Genomic DNA, 16138 nt, shown 5'->3' with positions numbered 1-16138 from the left:
AGCTCCAGTGCCTCAGCCCTGTGCTCCTGATAACATCAAGTCAGAGGTGTCTGGGGGCACGTATCTTCCTTCTCCAAACTGCGTTAGCAAACGCAGGCCAGCGCTGCCCACCCACCAGGCCCATGTGTGCACTGGCTTGGGATGTGGATTTCTAGTGCCTGATGCTCTGCTGACTGCAAGAACGTTTTTGAAAACAAAACCACTGTCCATTCTATCCGTTTAGTCAATCTGGTTGAGAATATCAGTTTATTGTGAGGAGGGAGAAAAGCCAGAGGTTTGTGGACACTTTTTGTACGTGCCCACTCAAATATTTTTTGTAGATTCTCATTCAACTCTAAAAAGGAAAAGGGCTGTGACCCTCCCACAGTTGGAAAAGCCTCTGCCCTCTAGTGGCAAGAGGCTTAAACAAATATTTGCGTTGAATATTTGATTCAGTGTTTGTGCCTGGAACACTGAACTGGTACCACCCAAGCAGGTGATCTCTGGGGACAGCAGGTAACCCCTTGGTTTTACTTCCTGGGGCTCTGTTCCCAGAGGGTTAAATGTTCATAGGTCCCAGAGGCCTCACTTACTTTCGAACCTGCTCAGCAGAGAGACCAAGAGTAGGGTCACTGGGGAAGACACAGAACCTAGGTGAGACCCAGCTTTCCCACATATGCTGACAGCCCCTGGCCCTGGGGTCCACTCAGGAAGGAGCCTGTGCAGGTGACGTCATCTCCCGGCCAGCATGTCTTCTCCAGCTGCAGCCACTTCTCTTACACCACCTGAAATCACTCATCCCATCCCATCTGTGGTGCCCATTAATCAGTCCCCTCCCCCCAGCTCTCCACCCTCCACTCCCAAACCTCCCCAAGGTGAGCAAACATCAGCAAGACTTTAGAAACTTCTGGCAGAAATGAAGTTACCAGGGGCTTCCCTGTTGGCTCAGTGGTTAAGAATCCGCCTGCCAATGCAGGGGGACACAGGTTCGAGCCCCAGTCCGGGAAGATCCCACATGCTGCGGAGCAACTAAGCCCATGTGCCACAACTACTGAGCTTGCGCTGTAGAGCCCATGAGCCACAGCTACTGAGCCTGCGCGCCTAGAGCCCGTGCTCCGCAACAAGAGAAGCCACCGCAAGGAGAAGCCCGCACACTGCAGTGAGGAGTAGCCCCCGCTCGCCGCAACTAGAGAAAGCCTGCGCACAGCAACGAAGACCCAACGCAGCCAAAACTAAAAATAAATAAATTTATATACAAAAAAAAAAGAAATGAAGTTACCAGGTGCTGCAGGAACAGAGACTCCGAATAGGCCACCTGAGCCCAACCAGCCACACCTGCCATGTCCAGCGTTTGACTGGTGCCAGTTAGGTCCGGACACTGGCCTCCAGGGAGAATCAGTTCATAGGAAACTGCCCTGTGGGTTTCAAGAGCCAAACCAAAGTGATCACAATGAGAGGTTTTGAGAGTTCCTGGGACTCTGGTGCACATAGTTTTTATGTCAAAGAGCAGAGAGGCTGTGACTGTCCACCACGGGATGCCAGGTAGGTAGCTGTCCACCCTGGGACCAGGCTTCCGGTGACAGGCAGGGAACAGCGGCACTGCCAGCGACCGGAGAGGAATCTGGCTGGAAGGCATTTCTAGTAAAGCACGGGGGGTGGGGGGAGGATGCCCAGAACTGAGAAGCCTGTGCTCTGAGTGGACTCAGACCAGGAGTGAGTGGGGGAGGTAGGAAGAGGTGAATGGGGTCAAGGGAGCATCTTGGGAAATTCTCACTCCTGTCAAACTGTGAAGTTACTGATAAAAGGAGAGGCTGGTGGCGCAGCAGAGGGTGTGTGGGCTAGAGGCTAACTAAAGCTGTAGCTGACGATGGTTGGACGTATCACAAGCATTTACAGACGACTGTCATTTTTTGTTACCTTTACGGGGCCTTCTTGGGGGTTCTCTCCCAACTTCCCATATTCTCACACAAATCTCTACAGAGTTTGAAGTGATCCCCCAAATATCTCATTATCCACTAGAAAAATACCAACTTTCTTCAATAACCTCTTAGCCCAGAAGTCTCAGAACACTCTTCCTAATGTCTAATTTAAACCCCTTCTGCAAGATGTCTGTTCCTTTTTATTACATCCTGAAGTGACCCTGTGGCCACTCCCTATGGCTTCACTTCCACCCCCTTCCTTTCCATATAATCCAAAAATTTGAAAGGATGAGAGTAGCAAATTAACAAAATTAATATATGGAGGGGAAAATGAGAGAACTTAAGAAAGGAAGAAGCTGTTTCAAGTCACCTAAACACCTCACGTTTATATACAAACAACCCCCATCCTCACAACTGGATTCTCTTATACTGCTCTCTAATTGTGTGTGTGTCTGTGTGACTTGTAAATTATAAGCTCCTTGAGGGCAGGAACATGTCCTCTTATTTTCACAGCACATTGGCTTCAATAAACACACGTAGCCATCACTTGGCACTCTTATTATAAACTATTCTTACCATTCTTTTTTGGCACTAAAACCAGTCTCCTATGGATTCTAGCTCTGGTTTTCTTACATACTGAAAGGTACTAACCCTGACTTTTTTAACAATTAATTTGGTATTTCAGGCGCCTCTTCTTCATTCAGTGCCCCTCCCCTACCCCAAGTGGTCTGAATTTTCAAGGTTTGACCATCGTGGCAATGTCCTCCTGGGACAGCCACCATGGAGGCTGAAGTGTTCAGATTTATCTTTTGCTGTCTCGGGTGGAACAGAGGTGGAAAGGAAGATGTTTTCCTCCTTGAAATGTAGAAAACCCTCTGGGATTTTATGCTCACTATTCAGGGAGTTCTCTACAGCCTAAGCGGAAACAAGACAAGCTTCAGACCCTGAAAAGTCCTACCTGATCTCTGCCTGTCAAAACTGGCAGAGTATCCTCGGGGCAACTTTGTGACAGAGACTGGAGGGGGGTGCAGATGATATTGGGGCTGCATTCAGAGATGAAGAGAACAGAGTGAGATTTCCAAGATTAGCCTATCTGAGCAGGTCCCAAAGGACTTTACTGAGGTCACAGGGTGGGGTTCCCCTTACCCATTGCTAAGTCCCATGAACCTGGAGGACAGATTTCAGCAGCCAAGGTCTGGAAGGGTGCTGAAGATTGAGGTCAGAATAATGAGCCCCAGTCCAGTTCTAGATGCTGTTACGGAGCAGAAGCAGGATGAGTTATTGAAACGGATCATGAGCCCACGAGATGGGGAGACACAAAGCAGCTGAGGAGTATGATTAGGAGGCAGCCTCAAATGATTTCTGGAGCCTGAGTTTAAATAATCCCAGACTGTTTCACATGCTTTGAGGGTACCGGCATGAGAATGAGCCCATTTTTTAAAAAAAAAATGATTGGAGGACTTCCCTGGTGGCGCAGTGGTTAAGAATCCGCCTGCCAATGCAGGGGACACGGGTTCGAGCCCTGGTCCGGGAAGATCTCACATGCCATGGAGCAACGAAGCCCGTGCGCCACAACTACTGAAGCCTGCGCTCCTGGAGCCCGTGCTCCGCAACAAGAGAAGCCACTGCAATGAGAAGCCCACGCACCGCAATGAGAAGCCCACGCACCACAACAAACAGTAGCCCCTGCTCGCTGCAACTAGAGAAAGCTTGCACGTGGCAACGAAGACCCAATGCAACCAAAAATAAATAAATTTAAAAATATTAAAAAAGGATTGGGCAGAGACAGAGAGGGAAAGGGAAAGAGAGAAAATATAAAAAGCAGATCCAGGAACTAAAAATCCCTAGTTGTCCTTCCCTACTAAGTACCAAGGCAAATGCCTCAACATGCCTTAATAATCTCTGAGAGATCCATTACAGCTAATTTTCATAATGTCATCTAATGTCATTAAGAAAATAATAAATGGCTGCAAATAGATTTGAAAGGTAGTTGGGAAGATTTCCATGAAAATAAGGTTAAAAAATGTTTTGAAATTTTCTGGGTGAAAAGAAAATTTGTGCTTTCTGAAAATTGGTTTATGAAGAATGTCTCATTCTCCAGCAAGGATAGAGAAGTGAGGGATCATGTCCTCAGCACTGCATGGCTTGTAAAACTGATGTATCCAAGCACTCAGTCTTCATAGGCACGTGGGCTATGGTGACCCACAGTGAAATTATCTCACATTTGTCCAGCTTCCTAGGAGATGGAAGGCACTGAGCGCTTCAAAATAATATAAGATTTGTGGGCAATGCTTAAACCCATTAAGTGGGCCTCTGTAATGGAGCTGAGGTCTGCACATCATACATGTGAATTGCCAAGTGTCTTTCCGAGAGCCGGTTAGGTGGTATGTCCTGGCTACCAGGTGGGAGTGAGCATGATTTAGACAAGGGACCAGTTCCTGAGTCAGTTGTGAGCCCAGCCCAAGAGGAAAGCCCAGCCTTTCTTTCAAGAGTTAGTCTCAGCAAGGATGTGTGTCTAAACTCTAAGAGCTGAGTGGGAGACATACGGCAAACATCAACAGGGTAGCAGAAACTGGGTCCCGAAGAGGACCTTGCTGGCCACCAGGAGGGTACCTCACTCACCCCTGTGCCTTGGCCTACCTTCCACTCCAACTGTACATCTTCATTCAGATTTAACTTCCTTGCAAAGCCTTCCCTGAGCCTGAGGAATTTATTGGGGAGGAACTGGCAGACAGTCAAGGCTTCGAAACAGGGGAATTACGTAATGAGCTTTGCCAACTGGCTCCATCCCCCTGGCTGCAGTCTGAATGTTAAAACTAGAAGGGGGTCAGAATGGAGGCTGTTGAAAACAATGCAGAATCTGGCCGTGAACCCGACTCCCCCGTCTCTCTACCTCTCATTTGGTCAGTAAATGAGTTCCGTCAATTGTACATTCTAAATATTTCTCAAAGACGTCTGCAGTGCTGATCACCAATGACAATGTACGTTTTTTTTCCCCACACCACCATTCTCCTTTACCAGCTGGGTGTCCTACGATTTAACTCAGTGCTGACACTGTCTACCTGGAGGTAGCACCAGATCCCACAGGTTCGGGGCTCAGTCCCACAGGACTGCCTCCACTTCGGATGCCAGTCCCCAGTCCACGTTGTCATGTCACCTGTGCTTCTGACCATCTGGCTATAAGTCCGTGGTTCCCACAGTCCCCTTCTTGAGTTTGATTAACTTGCTGGAGCAGCTCAGAGAACTCAGAGAAGCACTTTACTTACTAGATTACTGGTATATTATAAAAGGATCTAACTCAGGAGCAGTCAGATGGAAGAGGTGCATAGGGCAAGGTGTAGGGAAAGGGCGTGGAGCTTCCATACTCTCTGGGAGCGCCCTCTCCTGAATCTCTCTGTGTTTATCAACCAGGAAGCTCTCCGAACTCTTTCTCCTTGTGGGTTTCTCTGGAGGCTTCATTACAGAGGCATGATTGATTAAATCATTGGCCACTGGTGACTAACCTCAACTTCCAGCCCCTCTTCCCTCCCCCAGGTCAGGGGGTGGAAAGGAAAGCTTCAACCCTTTCATCACAAGGTTGGCTCCACTGGCAACCAGCCCCCATCCTTAGGTGATTTCCTAAGGCACCTCATTAACAAAACAAAAGACACTTTAATGGCTCTCATCAAAGAAAACTCCAGGAACAGTGGTGGAAGACCAAATATATGTTTCTTGTTATCAATCACAATACCATGACATCCATTTCTCTCTCTCTCTGCTGACACTACTTTTGTTCTGGCCCTCATGATCTCTCCACGAATCACCATAACAGCATCGTCATCTCCCACCTTGAATTTAGTCTTGTTGCCTTTACCTGGCTTCCAGAGACATCTCTCTGAAAGACAGACCTATTTCTGTAACTCATTTACTTGAAACTCTAATTGTCTCTCATTCTTCTTACCATAACATCTAAAATATTTGGTGTGTTCTACAAACTTGGCAAAGTCTGGCCTCTGCTTATCCTACTGAAGTGGGTGCTGCGGCATGTTGGCCAAATCTACCCTTCAGGATAAGGAGACTCATTCCCTCAGTTGTGTGGGTGTTGCCGCTAACAGCTCAGAGCTGAGTCCTTCTCCAGGCCGTGTCCTCAGGCAGAGGAAGCTGCCCTACTTAAGGTTATATACATATACGCTCCCTTCCCAGGAACAGCCCCCACCAAGGAGTGCTTGATGCAGGGCTGCCAAGGCATCGTCCCTTTGCCTCCATTCTGGACACGTCTGAAGGTCCCGCCTAGTTCCAGAGCTCCTTGTGGGATTGGTTGATGCCTCTGTTGCAACTGCATTGCAGGTGAACTTCTCTCTTTGCTCACTCATGCTCCATTCATCCCCCCACAGGTATTGTTCCAGAGAGTATACCCCCAGAAATGTCTTGCTTTTGTAGGGGAGCAAAATTTCCCACCCCAAAATCTCTTTGGCATTTGGATTATTTCGAGCTGAAAACAATCAAGGCCCAAGACTCAGGAAGAAACTTTGACCTTCCCCCTAACTGCCTAAAAGAACATAGATAGAGGACCTCTTCCCTTTGGGAAGGGAGCCATCACTATAGATAACGAAGTATGAACCAGCTGTGACAGACAGAAAGGAACCTAGCAAAGTCTGTTAAAATTTCTCTCTGTGTCCCTCTGTCTCTACAGGGACCAGCAAACATTTGTTTACCAGACATTTGCTTTTCCATCTCCATGTGAATTGCCTTCCTCCCCTTTGAAGTCCCAAATCACTAACCCAACAGCTTCTTTTGTCTTTAGCTGAGGATGGTATTTAAGGTGAGGGCTTCAGCCATTCTGACGAGTTACTGTTTCCCTGGGTCTCTCCAATGCACACGTGTTTTTAAATGTTTGTTTGATTTTCTCTTGTTAATCTGCCTCATGTCGATTTAATTCTTAGACCAGCCAGAAGAACCTAGAAGGATAGAGAAAAATGTTTTCCTCCCCACAAGGGGTTGGCTGAGGTCACATTTTAAAGGGCTTTCCTTTTGGCATAAAAGCAGCCAATGTTTTATCTAAAGAGACAGGGAATTAGAGGCCGCTCCAGTCACTCAAGCAGGAAACAATGCAATTAGTTGTAAAAGGTTGGAAGATTGGAGGATGACATTAGGCAAAGAGCTATTGGCGGTGGGGTGGGGAGGCAGGAGTGGTGAATAAAAGATAAAGGGAAGAATCTGGGGAAAAAAGAGAAGAGAAGAAAAAAACAGACATCCTGTTCAGATCCAGATGATGAATTCTAGTATCCCAGATGGAATTCTGTTGACTTGGCCTCTGCCTCCTTAAGAAGACAAGGTCTCCTCCTCACAGACTTTCCTGGAGTTAGCCAACACCCCTCAGTAAAGTGGAGGGTGCAGGGAGCAGAGAAGGCTCTAGAAATCAGGGGGTCAGTTAGCATGGAGGCACAGCAGCAAAAGGACCACCAGTAATGAAGATAGTGAATTCCAAGAGGACCTGGAAAACTGGATGAGATCAGCCTCGGTGGGCTGATTAGGCTGGACATTCGCATGTCCAGTTCTGACTGGTCATTTAGGGAAAAACACCAACTCGGGGCTGGGCTTACAGCTCAATGACTAGTGACTTAGGTCCAACCACATTGAGGACATAGTGGTAGCTGTCAAAGGGCTTAAGTTTCCTCTCTCAGGATACCTGGACTGGAAAGCAGATGGATCAGGCACTTGCAAAGGAGAAAAGGGGTCACTGTGCTGGGTCACTAGCCTCCTTAATGAGCTAGCTTATAGCAGTGGTCAAGGCCAGAGGTTAAATGTAAGGAAGGGAAAAGAACCAAGCGGATGATTTTATCCCAATAGCAGGCTAAGGGGCACCAAGCCATCTTTTTCTTTCCATTGAGTAAGCCCTGCTCTGAATAAAAATGGCCACCATTGGCCACTGTATGTCAGTCAAAGCTGTGACTATCTCCGAAAGGAGTTTAACTTTCCTTTTTGAAACTTCTGGTCACAAGAACATGAGGGTTTCCACTCATGTTCCAGTCCTGCCCCATGGCTCATCAGTCCTAATGGGTTAGGGGAACCAGCTGTGGGCTTTGCTGCCTCTGGGGTCACAAGAGTAAAAGCTTGCCAACCAAGACCAGGTGTGGGCCGTTAGAGCGGGGAGACCAGGCTTGTGCCTGTGAACCAGGTAACTGAAGAGAGTGTGTGGGGCAGAGAGGGAGCGTCTGCCAGGACTGAACTGAAGGGCTCTGAGGCCAAGCTCTTTGGAGGCCCTTCCAGAGACATAGGGGCAACAGCAGCCTTGGAAACAGCCCAAGGACATGTGCTACCATGAGGCCTCCCACTTCGTTCTCACCGAGTCTCCAATAATTCTTTACATGCCATTAGTATTGAATGTATATTTCATTGTAAAAATAATGTAAACCTGCTATAGAAAACCAAGAAAAAGATTACCCCAAGAAAACACTGCCTCCTAAAAGTTAATTGTGAGTTTCACTTCCACTGGATCTTATCCATCTTAGTTCACCATCTCCAAGTTAGGACTTAAGGAGTTCATCAGGAAAATCAACCAGGACTTCCCTGGCGGCGCGGTGATTAAGAAATCACCTGCCAATGGAGGGGACACGGGTTCGTATCCCTGGTCTGGGAAGATCCCACATGCCACGGAGCAACTAAGCCCGTGCGCCACAACTGCTCAGCCCGCATGCCACAACTACTGAAGCCTGCAGGACTAGAGCCTGTGCTCCGCAACAAGAGAAGCCACCGCAGTGAGAAATCCGAGCACTGCAAGGAAGAGTAGCCCCCGCTCACCGCAACTAGAGAAAGCCCGCGCGCAGCAACAAAGTGAAGACCCAATGCAGCCAAATAAATAAATAAATAAAAATTTAAAAGAAAATCAACCAGAGCACCTTTAGCATAACACTTTATTCCAAAATGCCAGGCATGAAAAGTTTCCCAAAGAGCATTCTCGCTCAGGGAAGGAGGCTGAGTGGGGCAGTATTTTTCATGAGAATTTAAGAGGAGGGATCAGCAGAAGTTCACCTAGATTGGGGAATACCGTTGCCCCTTGATATCCGCGGGGAATTCGATCCAGGACTGCCCCATCCCCCGTCCCCTACCCCCGCATCCCGAAGATACCAAAATCCTGCGATGCTCACCTTCCTTATGTAAAATGGCTTAGTATACTTAGCACTCCACATCCGCAGATACAGAGGGCTGAATGTCATCAAAGACAGTTCTTGGAAATAGGAGGGAATTGTTCTTAAGGATGAGGAGCCATTGTCTGTGATGATACCAAGAGGGTGGGAAGGAACAGTAGGGGCTGACGTCACTTGGAAGAGAGGTAGAGAGGAACAGCTAATGGGGACAAGGACATGCAAGGGCCACACTGGAAAATTCTTTTAGTGTCTCTTGCAGGGACCAAATACAAACCCAGGTCTTCTGACTCCTGGTCAGAGATCTTTCCACTTCTCGTAGATGCCCCAACCTTCTCCACTTTGGTAGGTGATTGAGAAAGAACTGTGAGTATCCTGGACCCAACCATGGAAGGAGAGGTTGCGATAAGTAGACCTGGACAGCAAAGGCAAAAAATTGGAAGATTTTACACTTGTGTCCTAAGGATGTGATTTATCTTCAGCTGGACTGGGGCCTGCAGGAGTTGAGTCCTATGTATTGCTGGCCTGCAGCTGCAAGTGAAGGGAATTCTGCTACTGGAGACTGAGAAAACTCAAGGACCTCCGCGCTAAGGAGTTCCATTTCCTGATGGTTTGGCTCCGGAAATGCCCCTGTATCAGTAATTGTTTGGCTCTTAATGAAACTCTTCTGAGCGTGAATCTCAGATTTTTCAGCTGCCTCCCTGGGTGGCTAGGCCTGTGGCCCATTGGACCTCTCTCCCCAAGAGGCAATGGGGCCCAGTGCCCAGGCTGCTCAGAGACCGGGTATATCAGAGCTTTCATTTTTCCTTGCTGTGCCTTTAAGAGCTGCAGGAATGCAAAGAGTCTGGAGGAGGGTGGGGTCTCCCAAAGGGATTTCCGGGGAAAAGGATCCCGGGAATCTGGGCCAGAAACTAAACTGAGAGTCCAACTCTGAGAAGCTGGGGATGGTGTGTGTGTTGGGTCAGGCCTGTGATTGGACTGCAGAGTTCTCTAGGGAGGAAGAAAACAAAAGTAAAAAGGAAAGAGCTGGGGAGAGGGGAGAGGCCCACCCCGCCCCCCATCCCACCCCTATGCGCACTCACCCAGGCTTGGAAGAGGGGACAGCCACTAGCCTGCAGAGGGTCCGTGTGTGTCAAAGGTGATAGCGACAGATGCTGGACCCAGGGAGACCTCTACCCCAAGTCGGCCTGCAGGGCCTCCGGAGACTGACTTGCCAACAGCTGGACTTGATCACCAGCTTGCTAAGCAAGATCACACATCTGAGGGAGTAACTAGCAGACTTTGCTGTCTGGCTGTTTTTGGAGAATTTTTCTCAGCAGCGGCTAGAAAGCAGGAGACCACCCCCTGGACCCTTGAGCCTTCTTCGAGAAGCAACAGCAGAAGAGATTCCCACCCTGGGTGGTTTGCAGGACCATGCTGGCTCTTAGGCGAGCTTCTGCTTTCAGCGTTCTGATCCTCACAGCCTTTCTGCCCCTGCCGCAGTTCGCCCAGGACCCGGCCATGGTGCACTACATCTATCAGCGCTTTCAAGTCTTGGAGGTAGGTGGCATCTGTGCCCCTGATCTGGGGAACCTGCCTCCCGGAAGTCACTTTATCTTACCCACGCTTCGCTACCTACTGTGATACATTTTTCCGGAGAGTGAATGATAAATAGATTGCTAAATGTACACTTAGTATTTTTCATAGTCTAGTGGTTTCTCCCAGACCTTGAGCAGGGCTTTCTGCTATCCTCTGGTATGGCAGGTTTTCCTCATCTGTAAAATGGGGACGATAATAGAATTTACCTCTTACGGCTATTCTGAAGATTTAATAAATTAATTCCTACTTAGAACATTGCCTGGCATGGTGGTAAATGTCTAAAATATTATTCAGTTGCTCAGTTTTTAAAATAGGAAAATTAAACATTTGGTCACGTTTTCTTCATGTTTTACTATATCAGGATGATCGCAGATTTTAGTTTTCTTTATGTCTTTTCATGGTGAGCCATTAGGTCACTGCAAAAAGTCATGATATTGGTGTCCTGAGAAGCTCGTAGCTTCTTTTGCTGAACTGGACTTGGTTTTAGAAATGAGCAGATTTCAGCAACGTTAAACAGAGAGAAAAGCGTTGGGGCCTCTTTTTCTCCAAGTGTTGCAGCTGCCACTTCATTAAACTTTGCAAAACCCAACATTTTTGCCGCAGGGACAGACTCCCAGGGCCAAATGTAACCCTCCGCAGTAACCTCTGACACACCCTGGCCATGACATTGGCTGTTTCGTACTTCATGCCTTGCTTTTGTACAAGTTAACTTTTGATAAATTATTTATCTCCTCTCAAAGACACGCTTATCTCCAGTTTTCTATTTTTTCCTGAAAACTCTTCAAGTCCAAACTATTTGGTTACAGTCAGGGTAAAACAGCTCCTCAGAGCAGGCTGCACACGTTTCCTAACGTCCGGCGGACTGAGGCCAGGAAGCCATGGAGGAAATGTTCCCAGGCCAGTGGCCTCTTGCTGCTGCCTCATTTGCTCTCTCCTCAGACACCTCCTGCCCAGTCCCACCTCCTTAAATGTGCCAGAATTACTCTCAACCGTGGTCCCTCTTCATTTACCACCAACCTGCCTTGGGGGTCAGCGCCAGTCACATCCCTGCAAGCTTTCCCAATACTCGAATCTGTCTGCAGACAAGGGTATCGAGTATAGACTGATACTTTCATAGCTATGAATGTGGATTTAAGAAGATAGGGGTATGATGTATATAAGGGATATGATGTATATAGGTCTTCCCGCCCCGATCGTGGTAACCTGGGCGGGAAGTTGAGTCCCCAGGTGCTCCATCAGGCCAAGGCAGACACGTAGCAGCAAAGTGAAGCCATTTCCACACTGAGGGATTTGTGTCAGAGGGGTAAGGAAAAAGAGGAAAGATTTAGACAGTTTCTCCTCCCTCTTTCCCTCTCACCCTTCCTGTTTCTCTCTCCCTCTCTATTTCTGTCTCTCTCTCCCTCCTTCCTTCCCTCCCTTCCTCTCACACACTCTCTCTCCCCCCACCTTTCTCTCTCTCTTTCATTCATCAATGAACAGTCTTATATCCTGCTGTTTGGAGTATATATTAATATTGTTACAACTTTTGTGGAGAGCATTTTGGTGAACCGCCAAATGGTCTTTAAGTCTACATGCTGTTTGACCCAGCAACCCCTCCCATTTCCATCCTTCATTCACTTATCTTTCATTCAGCAAGTATTTATTGAGTACGACTGTGCGCCAGGCCCTGTGCAGGTGCTGGGGATGGAGCTCACATCTGGAAAGGTATCCTCAGAAAATAACCAGAGAAATACACAAATATGTAAAGACAAAGATTTTGTTTGAATGGCAGAACGTTGAAAACTACGTAAGTGTCCATTAAAAAGAGTCTAATGGAAACAATAATGGGATGTCAATTCAGTGGAATTGTGTCATTAAAATTATGGTATAGATATATATTAATTGGTATTGAAATATGTTCACAATATATCAGCAAGCTAAAAATATGTTATAAAACATACATGTGGCGAAATCACATTAAAAATATGTTTATATATGTGTGACTACATGCATGGGAAAACTTTTAAAGATTTGTACACTAAAGTGTCAATAGTCCTTTGAATTAAGGAACTGTGGGTGATTTTTATTTCCCCCCCATTTGACTATCTGTACTTTAAAAGTCTTTTTCCTGTGAACGAGAGCTGTTGATATTACTTGGGCAAGTTAAATAACTGGCAGTAATTTGGGAATTTATTTTCTGACTGAAGCAAGGACTGCAGAAATGTACCCAAGCAACGAGAGAATACATTGAAGATTTCCGAGAGTTCTCGAAAAACATATCCGTTATGCTGGGACGCTGTCAGACGTACACAAGTGAGTACAAGAGTGCGGTCCATAACCTGGCCCTGAGAGTCGAACGTGCCCAGCGGGAGATCGACTACCTGGAGTACCTGCGGGAGGCTGAGGTGTGCACAGAGTCAGAGGACAAGATGCTGACAGAAAAGCAAGTCCAAGGAGCTGAGGAGGAGAAAAGGATCCGGACACTGCTGAATGCAAGTAAGAGAACTGCGTCTTTTATTACCCCTTCTGGGGACTTTCACGCTCGGAGACAGCTCCCACACAGGTAGGGGGTCTGACCCAGTAAGAACTGGACATGTGCTCTTGTGGGCATGTGCTGGGAGAGAAACCTTATCGGGGCACAGGTGTCCAAAGGAAAATCCATTCTCAGAAAGCAGCTTTCCCTTTCCCAGAGAGTTCCTAAAGCCCCCGTAGAAGATCAGGGCTATCGTGTTAGAAGCCAGCCTAGGAAGGGCATCTCGAGATAGACCTTGGGTTGATAGAGGTGTGTGGTCCCCTGCCACGAAGAGTGGCAGGTTGGTGGATTCTCCCAGTGCCCTGGGAGTAGGGAGAGGCTGCAAATGTGCCCAGAAACATCGTGAAATTGGACAAGGCAACAGCCAACCCTCAGGGCCAGGAACTACAGTGAATTATTATTGTGTATTCTGTTGGGATGATGATATGTTCAAGGTATTTGTCTCCAATCTTGGGATCCATCAGAATCACTTCCAGGCCATTAAGAATAATGGTTAGAAGCTCAAATGATAATAGCAAGTATCAAGCAACAGAAACATAAATGAGAAGGAGAATTTCCATTTCATTAAAACAATGAGGGAGACAAGTCCCCCACCTCAGAGGCTGTATTCTGACATGGTTTCATTGCAAATAGGAAAACTTTATTTATATGCTAATTATGCCTGCCCCAAATGTAAGAAATTTCATCTGGTAAATAAGACATAAGCTGAATGCCGTTATTGGGCTAAGGGTTTCACGTATCTTTTCTTTTTCTTTCTTTTTTTTTTTTAATTTATTTATCTTTGGCTGCATTGGGTCCTCATTGCTGCGCAGGCTTTCTCTAATTGAGGCAAGCGGCGGGTGTGGGGTGGGGGGCCACCCCTCATTGCGGAGCGCGGGCTTCTCATTGTAGTGGCATCTCCCTTTGCGGAGCACGGGCTCTGGGCATGTGGGCCCCAGTATTCGTGGCATGCGGGCTCCAGAGCGCAGGCTCAGTAGTTGTGGTGCACAGGCCCACTTGCTCGGCGACATGTGGGACCTTCCCGGAGCAGGGATCGAACCCATATCCCCTGCATTGGCAGGTGGATTCCCAACAACTGTGCCACCAGAGAAGCCCCTCATATATCTTTTCAATGTAATCCTTGTAAAAACTCCATGGGTCTTCCAAAATGAGGTGACATTTGATCTGACTTTTGAACAAAGAAGTTAGAGAACGATGAGCAGAGGGCGCGTTAAGTGAGGGTGCAGCAGGTCAAAGGCAAGTAACACTTCCACGTGTAGGTCTGCAGTGATGGCTGAGTGGAAGCTGCGTGGGGCAGGTGAGTGCAGGGAAGCAAGGCTGAAGGGTTCAGTAGCACCCAGATAATGAAAGACCTTGCGTGCTAGGCTAAAGGGGTTGAACGTGACTGAAGAAACTGTTGAGAACCATTGAACGATTTTAAGCAGGGGCATGACATGCAGGAAGAGGACGAGACTAGAGAGAGAACACTAATCAGGGAAATACTGCAAAAAATTGGTCATAAGTGATGGTGTCTGCATGAAGTGTCAGGGAGATGGAGAAGGACAGACGGATTTCAGAGTCACTGAGAATTGGAATACACGTGGCTTTGTGACAGATAATTGAATGTGAAAAATGAGTGAGAGGGTGGAGTCCACGATGCTTCCTGGGTCTTTGGCCTAGGCCGTCGGGTGGTTGGTCTGAAGTACGCTGCGAAAGGTAACCCAAGAGGCATTGTGGAGCACTTACTACTGGACTGTTTTTGTTGTTTTTTTCGGAGCGCTTATTACTCTGAGATCTTCTAGTTCATTTATTTGCTCGATGCTCATTTTCTGCCTCCCCTTCTCGAGTGTCAGCTCTATGAGAGCCTGGATCCTGCCTTTCATGTTCGATGCTGCATCCCAGTGCCTAGAATAGTGTCTATGTTCAATAAATACTTGTTGGTGAATAACTAAGGGGACGAATGAATGAATGGATAGAGGGATTGTTAGCACAGACAGAGGGGTTATTAGGTTTTGGCAGAAAAGAGAAAATCTTATCTCTGAGTCAGAAGACAGAGAAGAGGGTCCCTTATCTATATTATGAAGCACTTGGTCAAGTTGGTCAAGTGAGTGGTCCTTTCTGGCCCTGTCTTGAGAGGAACCTCCTCCTTCTGATAGGGAGCAGCTGGGGGTAAACATGGGACGAGGGACTGGGGAAAAGGACAAGGATGAGCCAGTGGAAAAAGAACAGCTCCCTAAAAAGCTGATGGGGAGGATTGGGTGATAAATGTAGCCTGAGCTAGAATGTGCTCTCCCCAGGGGTGAGGGAGGACCCCAAGCCTGGACGATGGTGCTGGCTTGGATCTCTGAGACACTCTAAGCCCCTCAGGCCTTGAGGTTGCCCACTTCCACTCCAGCTAGAGCTCAGCAGAGGTCCTGAGTCTGGACTTTCTGCTATTTCAACCCTTGTCCTCTGCCTCATCTCTCAGACCCTGGAGGCCTAAAATATTCCCTCTCCCAGCTCCATGGTGAGTGAAAACGCTTTCGACTTTTCAGAGATGGCTGCTTCCATGCCTGTTGCCCTGGGAGCCCTCTTTTTTTGTTGTTGTTTTTTGTTTTTTGCGGTACGCGGGCCTCTCATTGTTGTGGCCTCTCCCGTTGCGGAGCACAGGCTCCGGATGCGCAGGCTCAGCGGCCATGGCTCACGGGCCCAGCCGCTCCGCGGCATGTGGGATCTTCCCAGACCGGGGCACGAACCCGTGTCCCCTGCATCAGCAGGCGGACTCTCAACTACTGCGCCACCAGGGAATCCCGGGAGCCCTCTTTTGATGATTTGTCAGTTTATGATTCAACAAGCACTTTTTGCCTCGACTCCTGGATGGGCCCTGTGCTCACAGCAGGGACAGAGGAAGCAGTGGAACATGTCTGCATCCTGCACTGGCTTTCTTACAGCTTCTCTGGCCTCTGGTTTTGCCTCCTCCTGCCGTGTGCTGTCATCATAGGCCTTCCCACAACACACGTGGATGTAGAATGTGTTCGCCGTTTGGCACCAATTATCAACAGCCACAA

At 47.8% G+C, this 16138-nt stretch overlaps 1 protein-coding gene across 7 annotated transcripts in view; it reads left to right on the top strand.

Moving 5' to 3' along the window:
• Positions 1-16138, top strand: part of LOC115839534 (synaptotagmin-9) — a 265953-nt gene that overhangs the window by 194295 nt on the left and 55520 nt on the right. For 4 of the 7 annotated variants that reach the window (XR_009564904.2, XM_030831287.3, XM_060303559.2 and 1 more), the window contains one exon: positions 12787-13075. The exons of 2 other annotated variants lie outside the window; for them this stretch is intronic. Coding sequence is in view for 4 of the 5 variants with exons in the window: in XM_030831287.3 (XP_030687147.1) it covers positions 12787-13075 (289 nt within the window). In the remaining variant the exon portion in view is untranslated. Of the gene's footprint in view, positions 1-1653; positions 10562-12786; positions 13076-16138 lie in introns of those variants that run through there. One more of the 7 variants, XM_060303563.2, reaches the window with a different exon arrangement.

The sequence above is a fragment of the Globicephala melas genome, chromosome 8 (assembly GCF_963455315.2).
Source record: "Globicephala melas chromosome 8, mGloMel1.2, whole genome shotgun sequence".
Classification (NCBI taxonomy): Eukaryota; Metazoa; Chordata; class Mammalia; order Artiodactyla; family Delphinidae; genus Globicephala; species Globicephala melas.
Note: the sequence above shows the minus strand (reverse complement) of the source record. Positions and strands in the feature narration are given on the sequence as shown.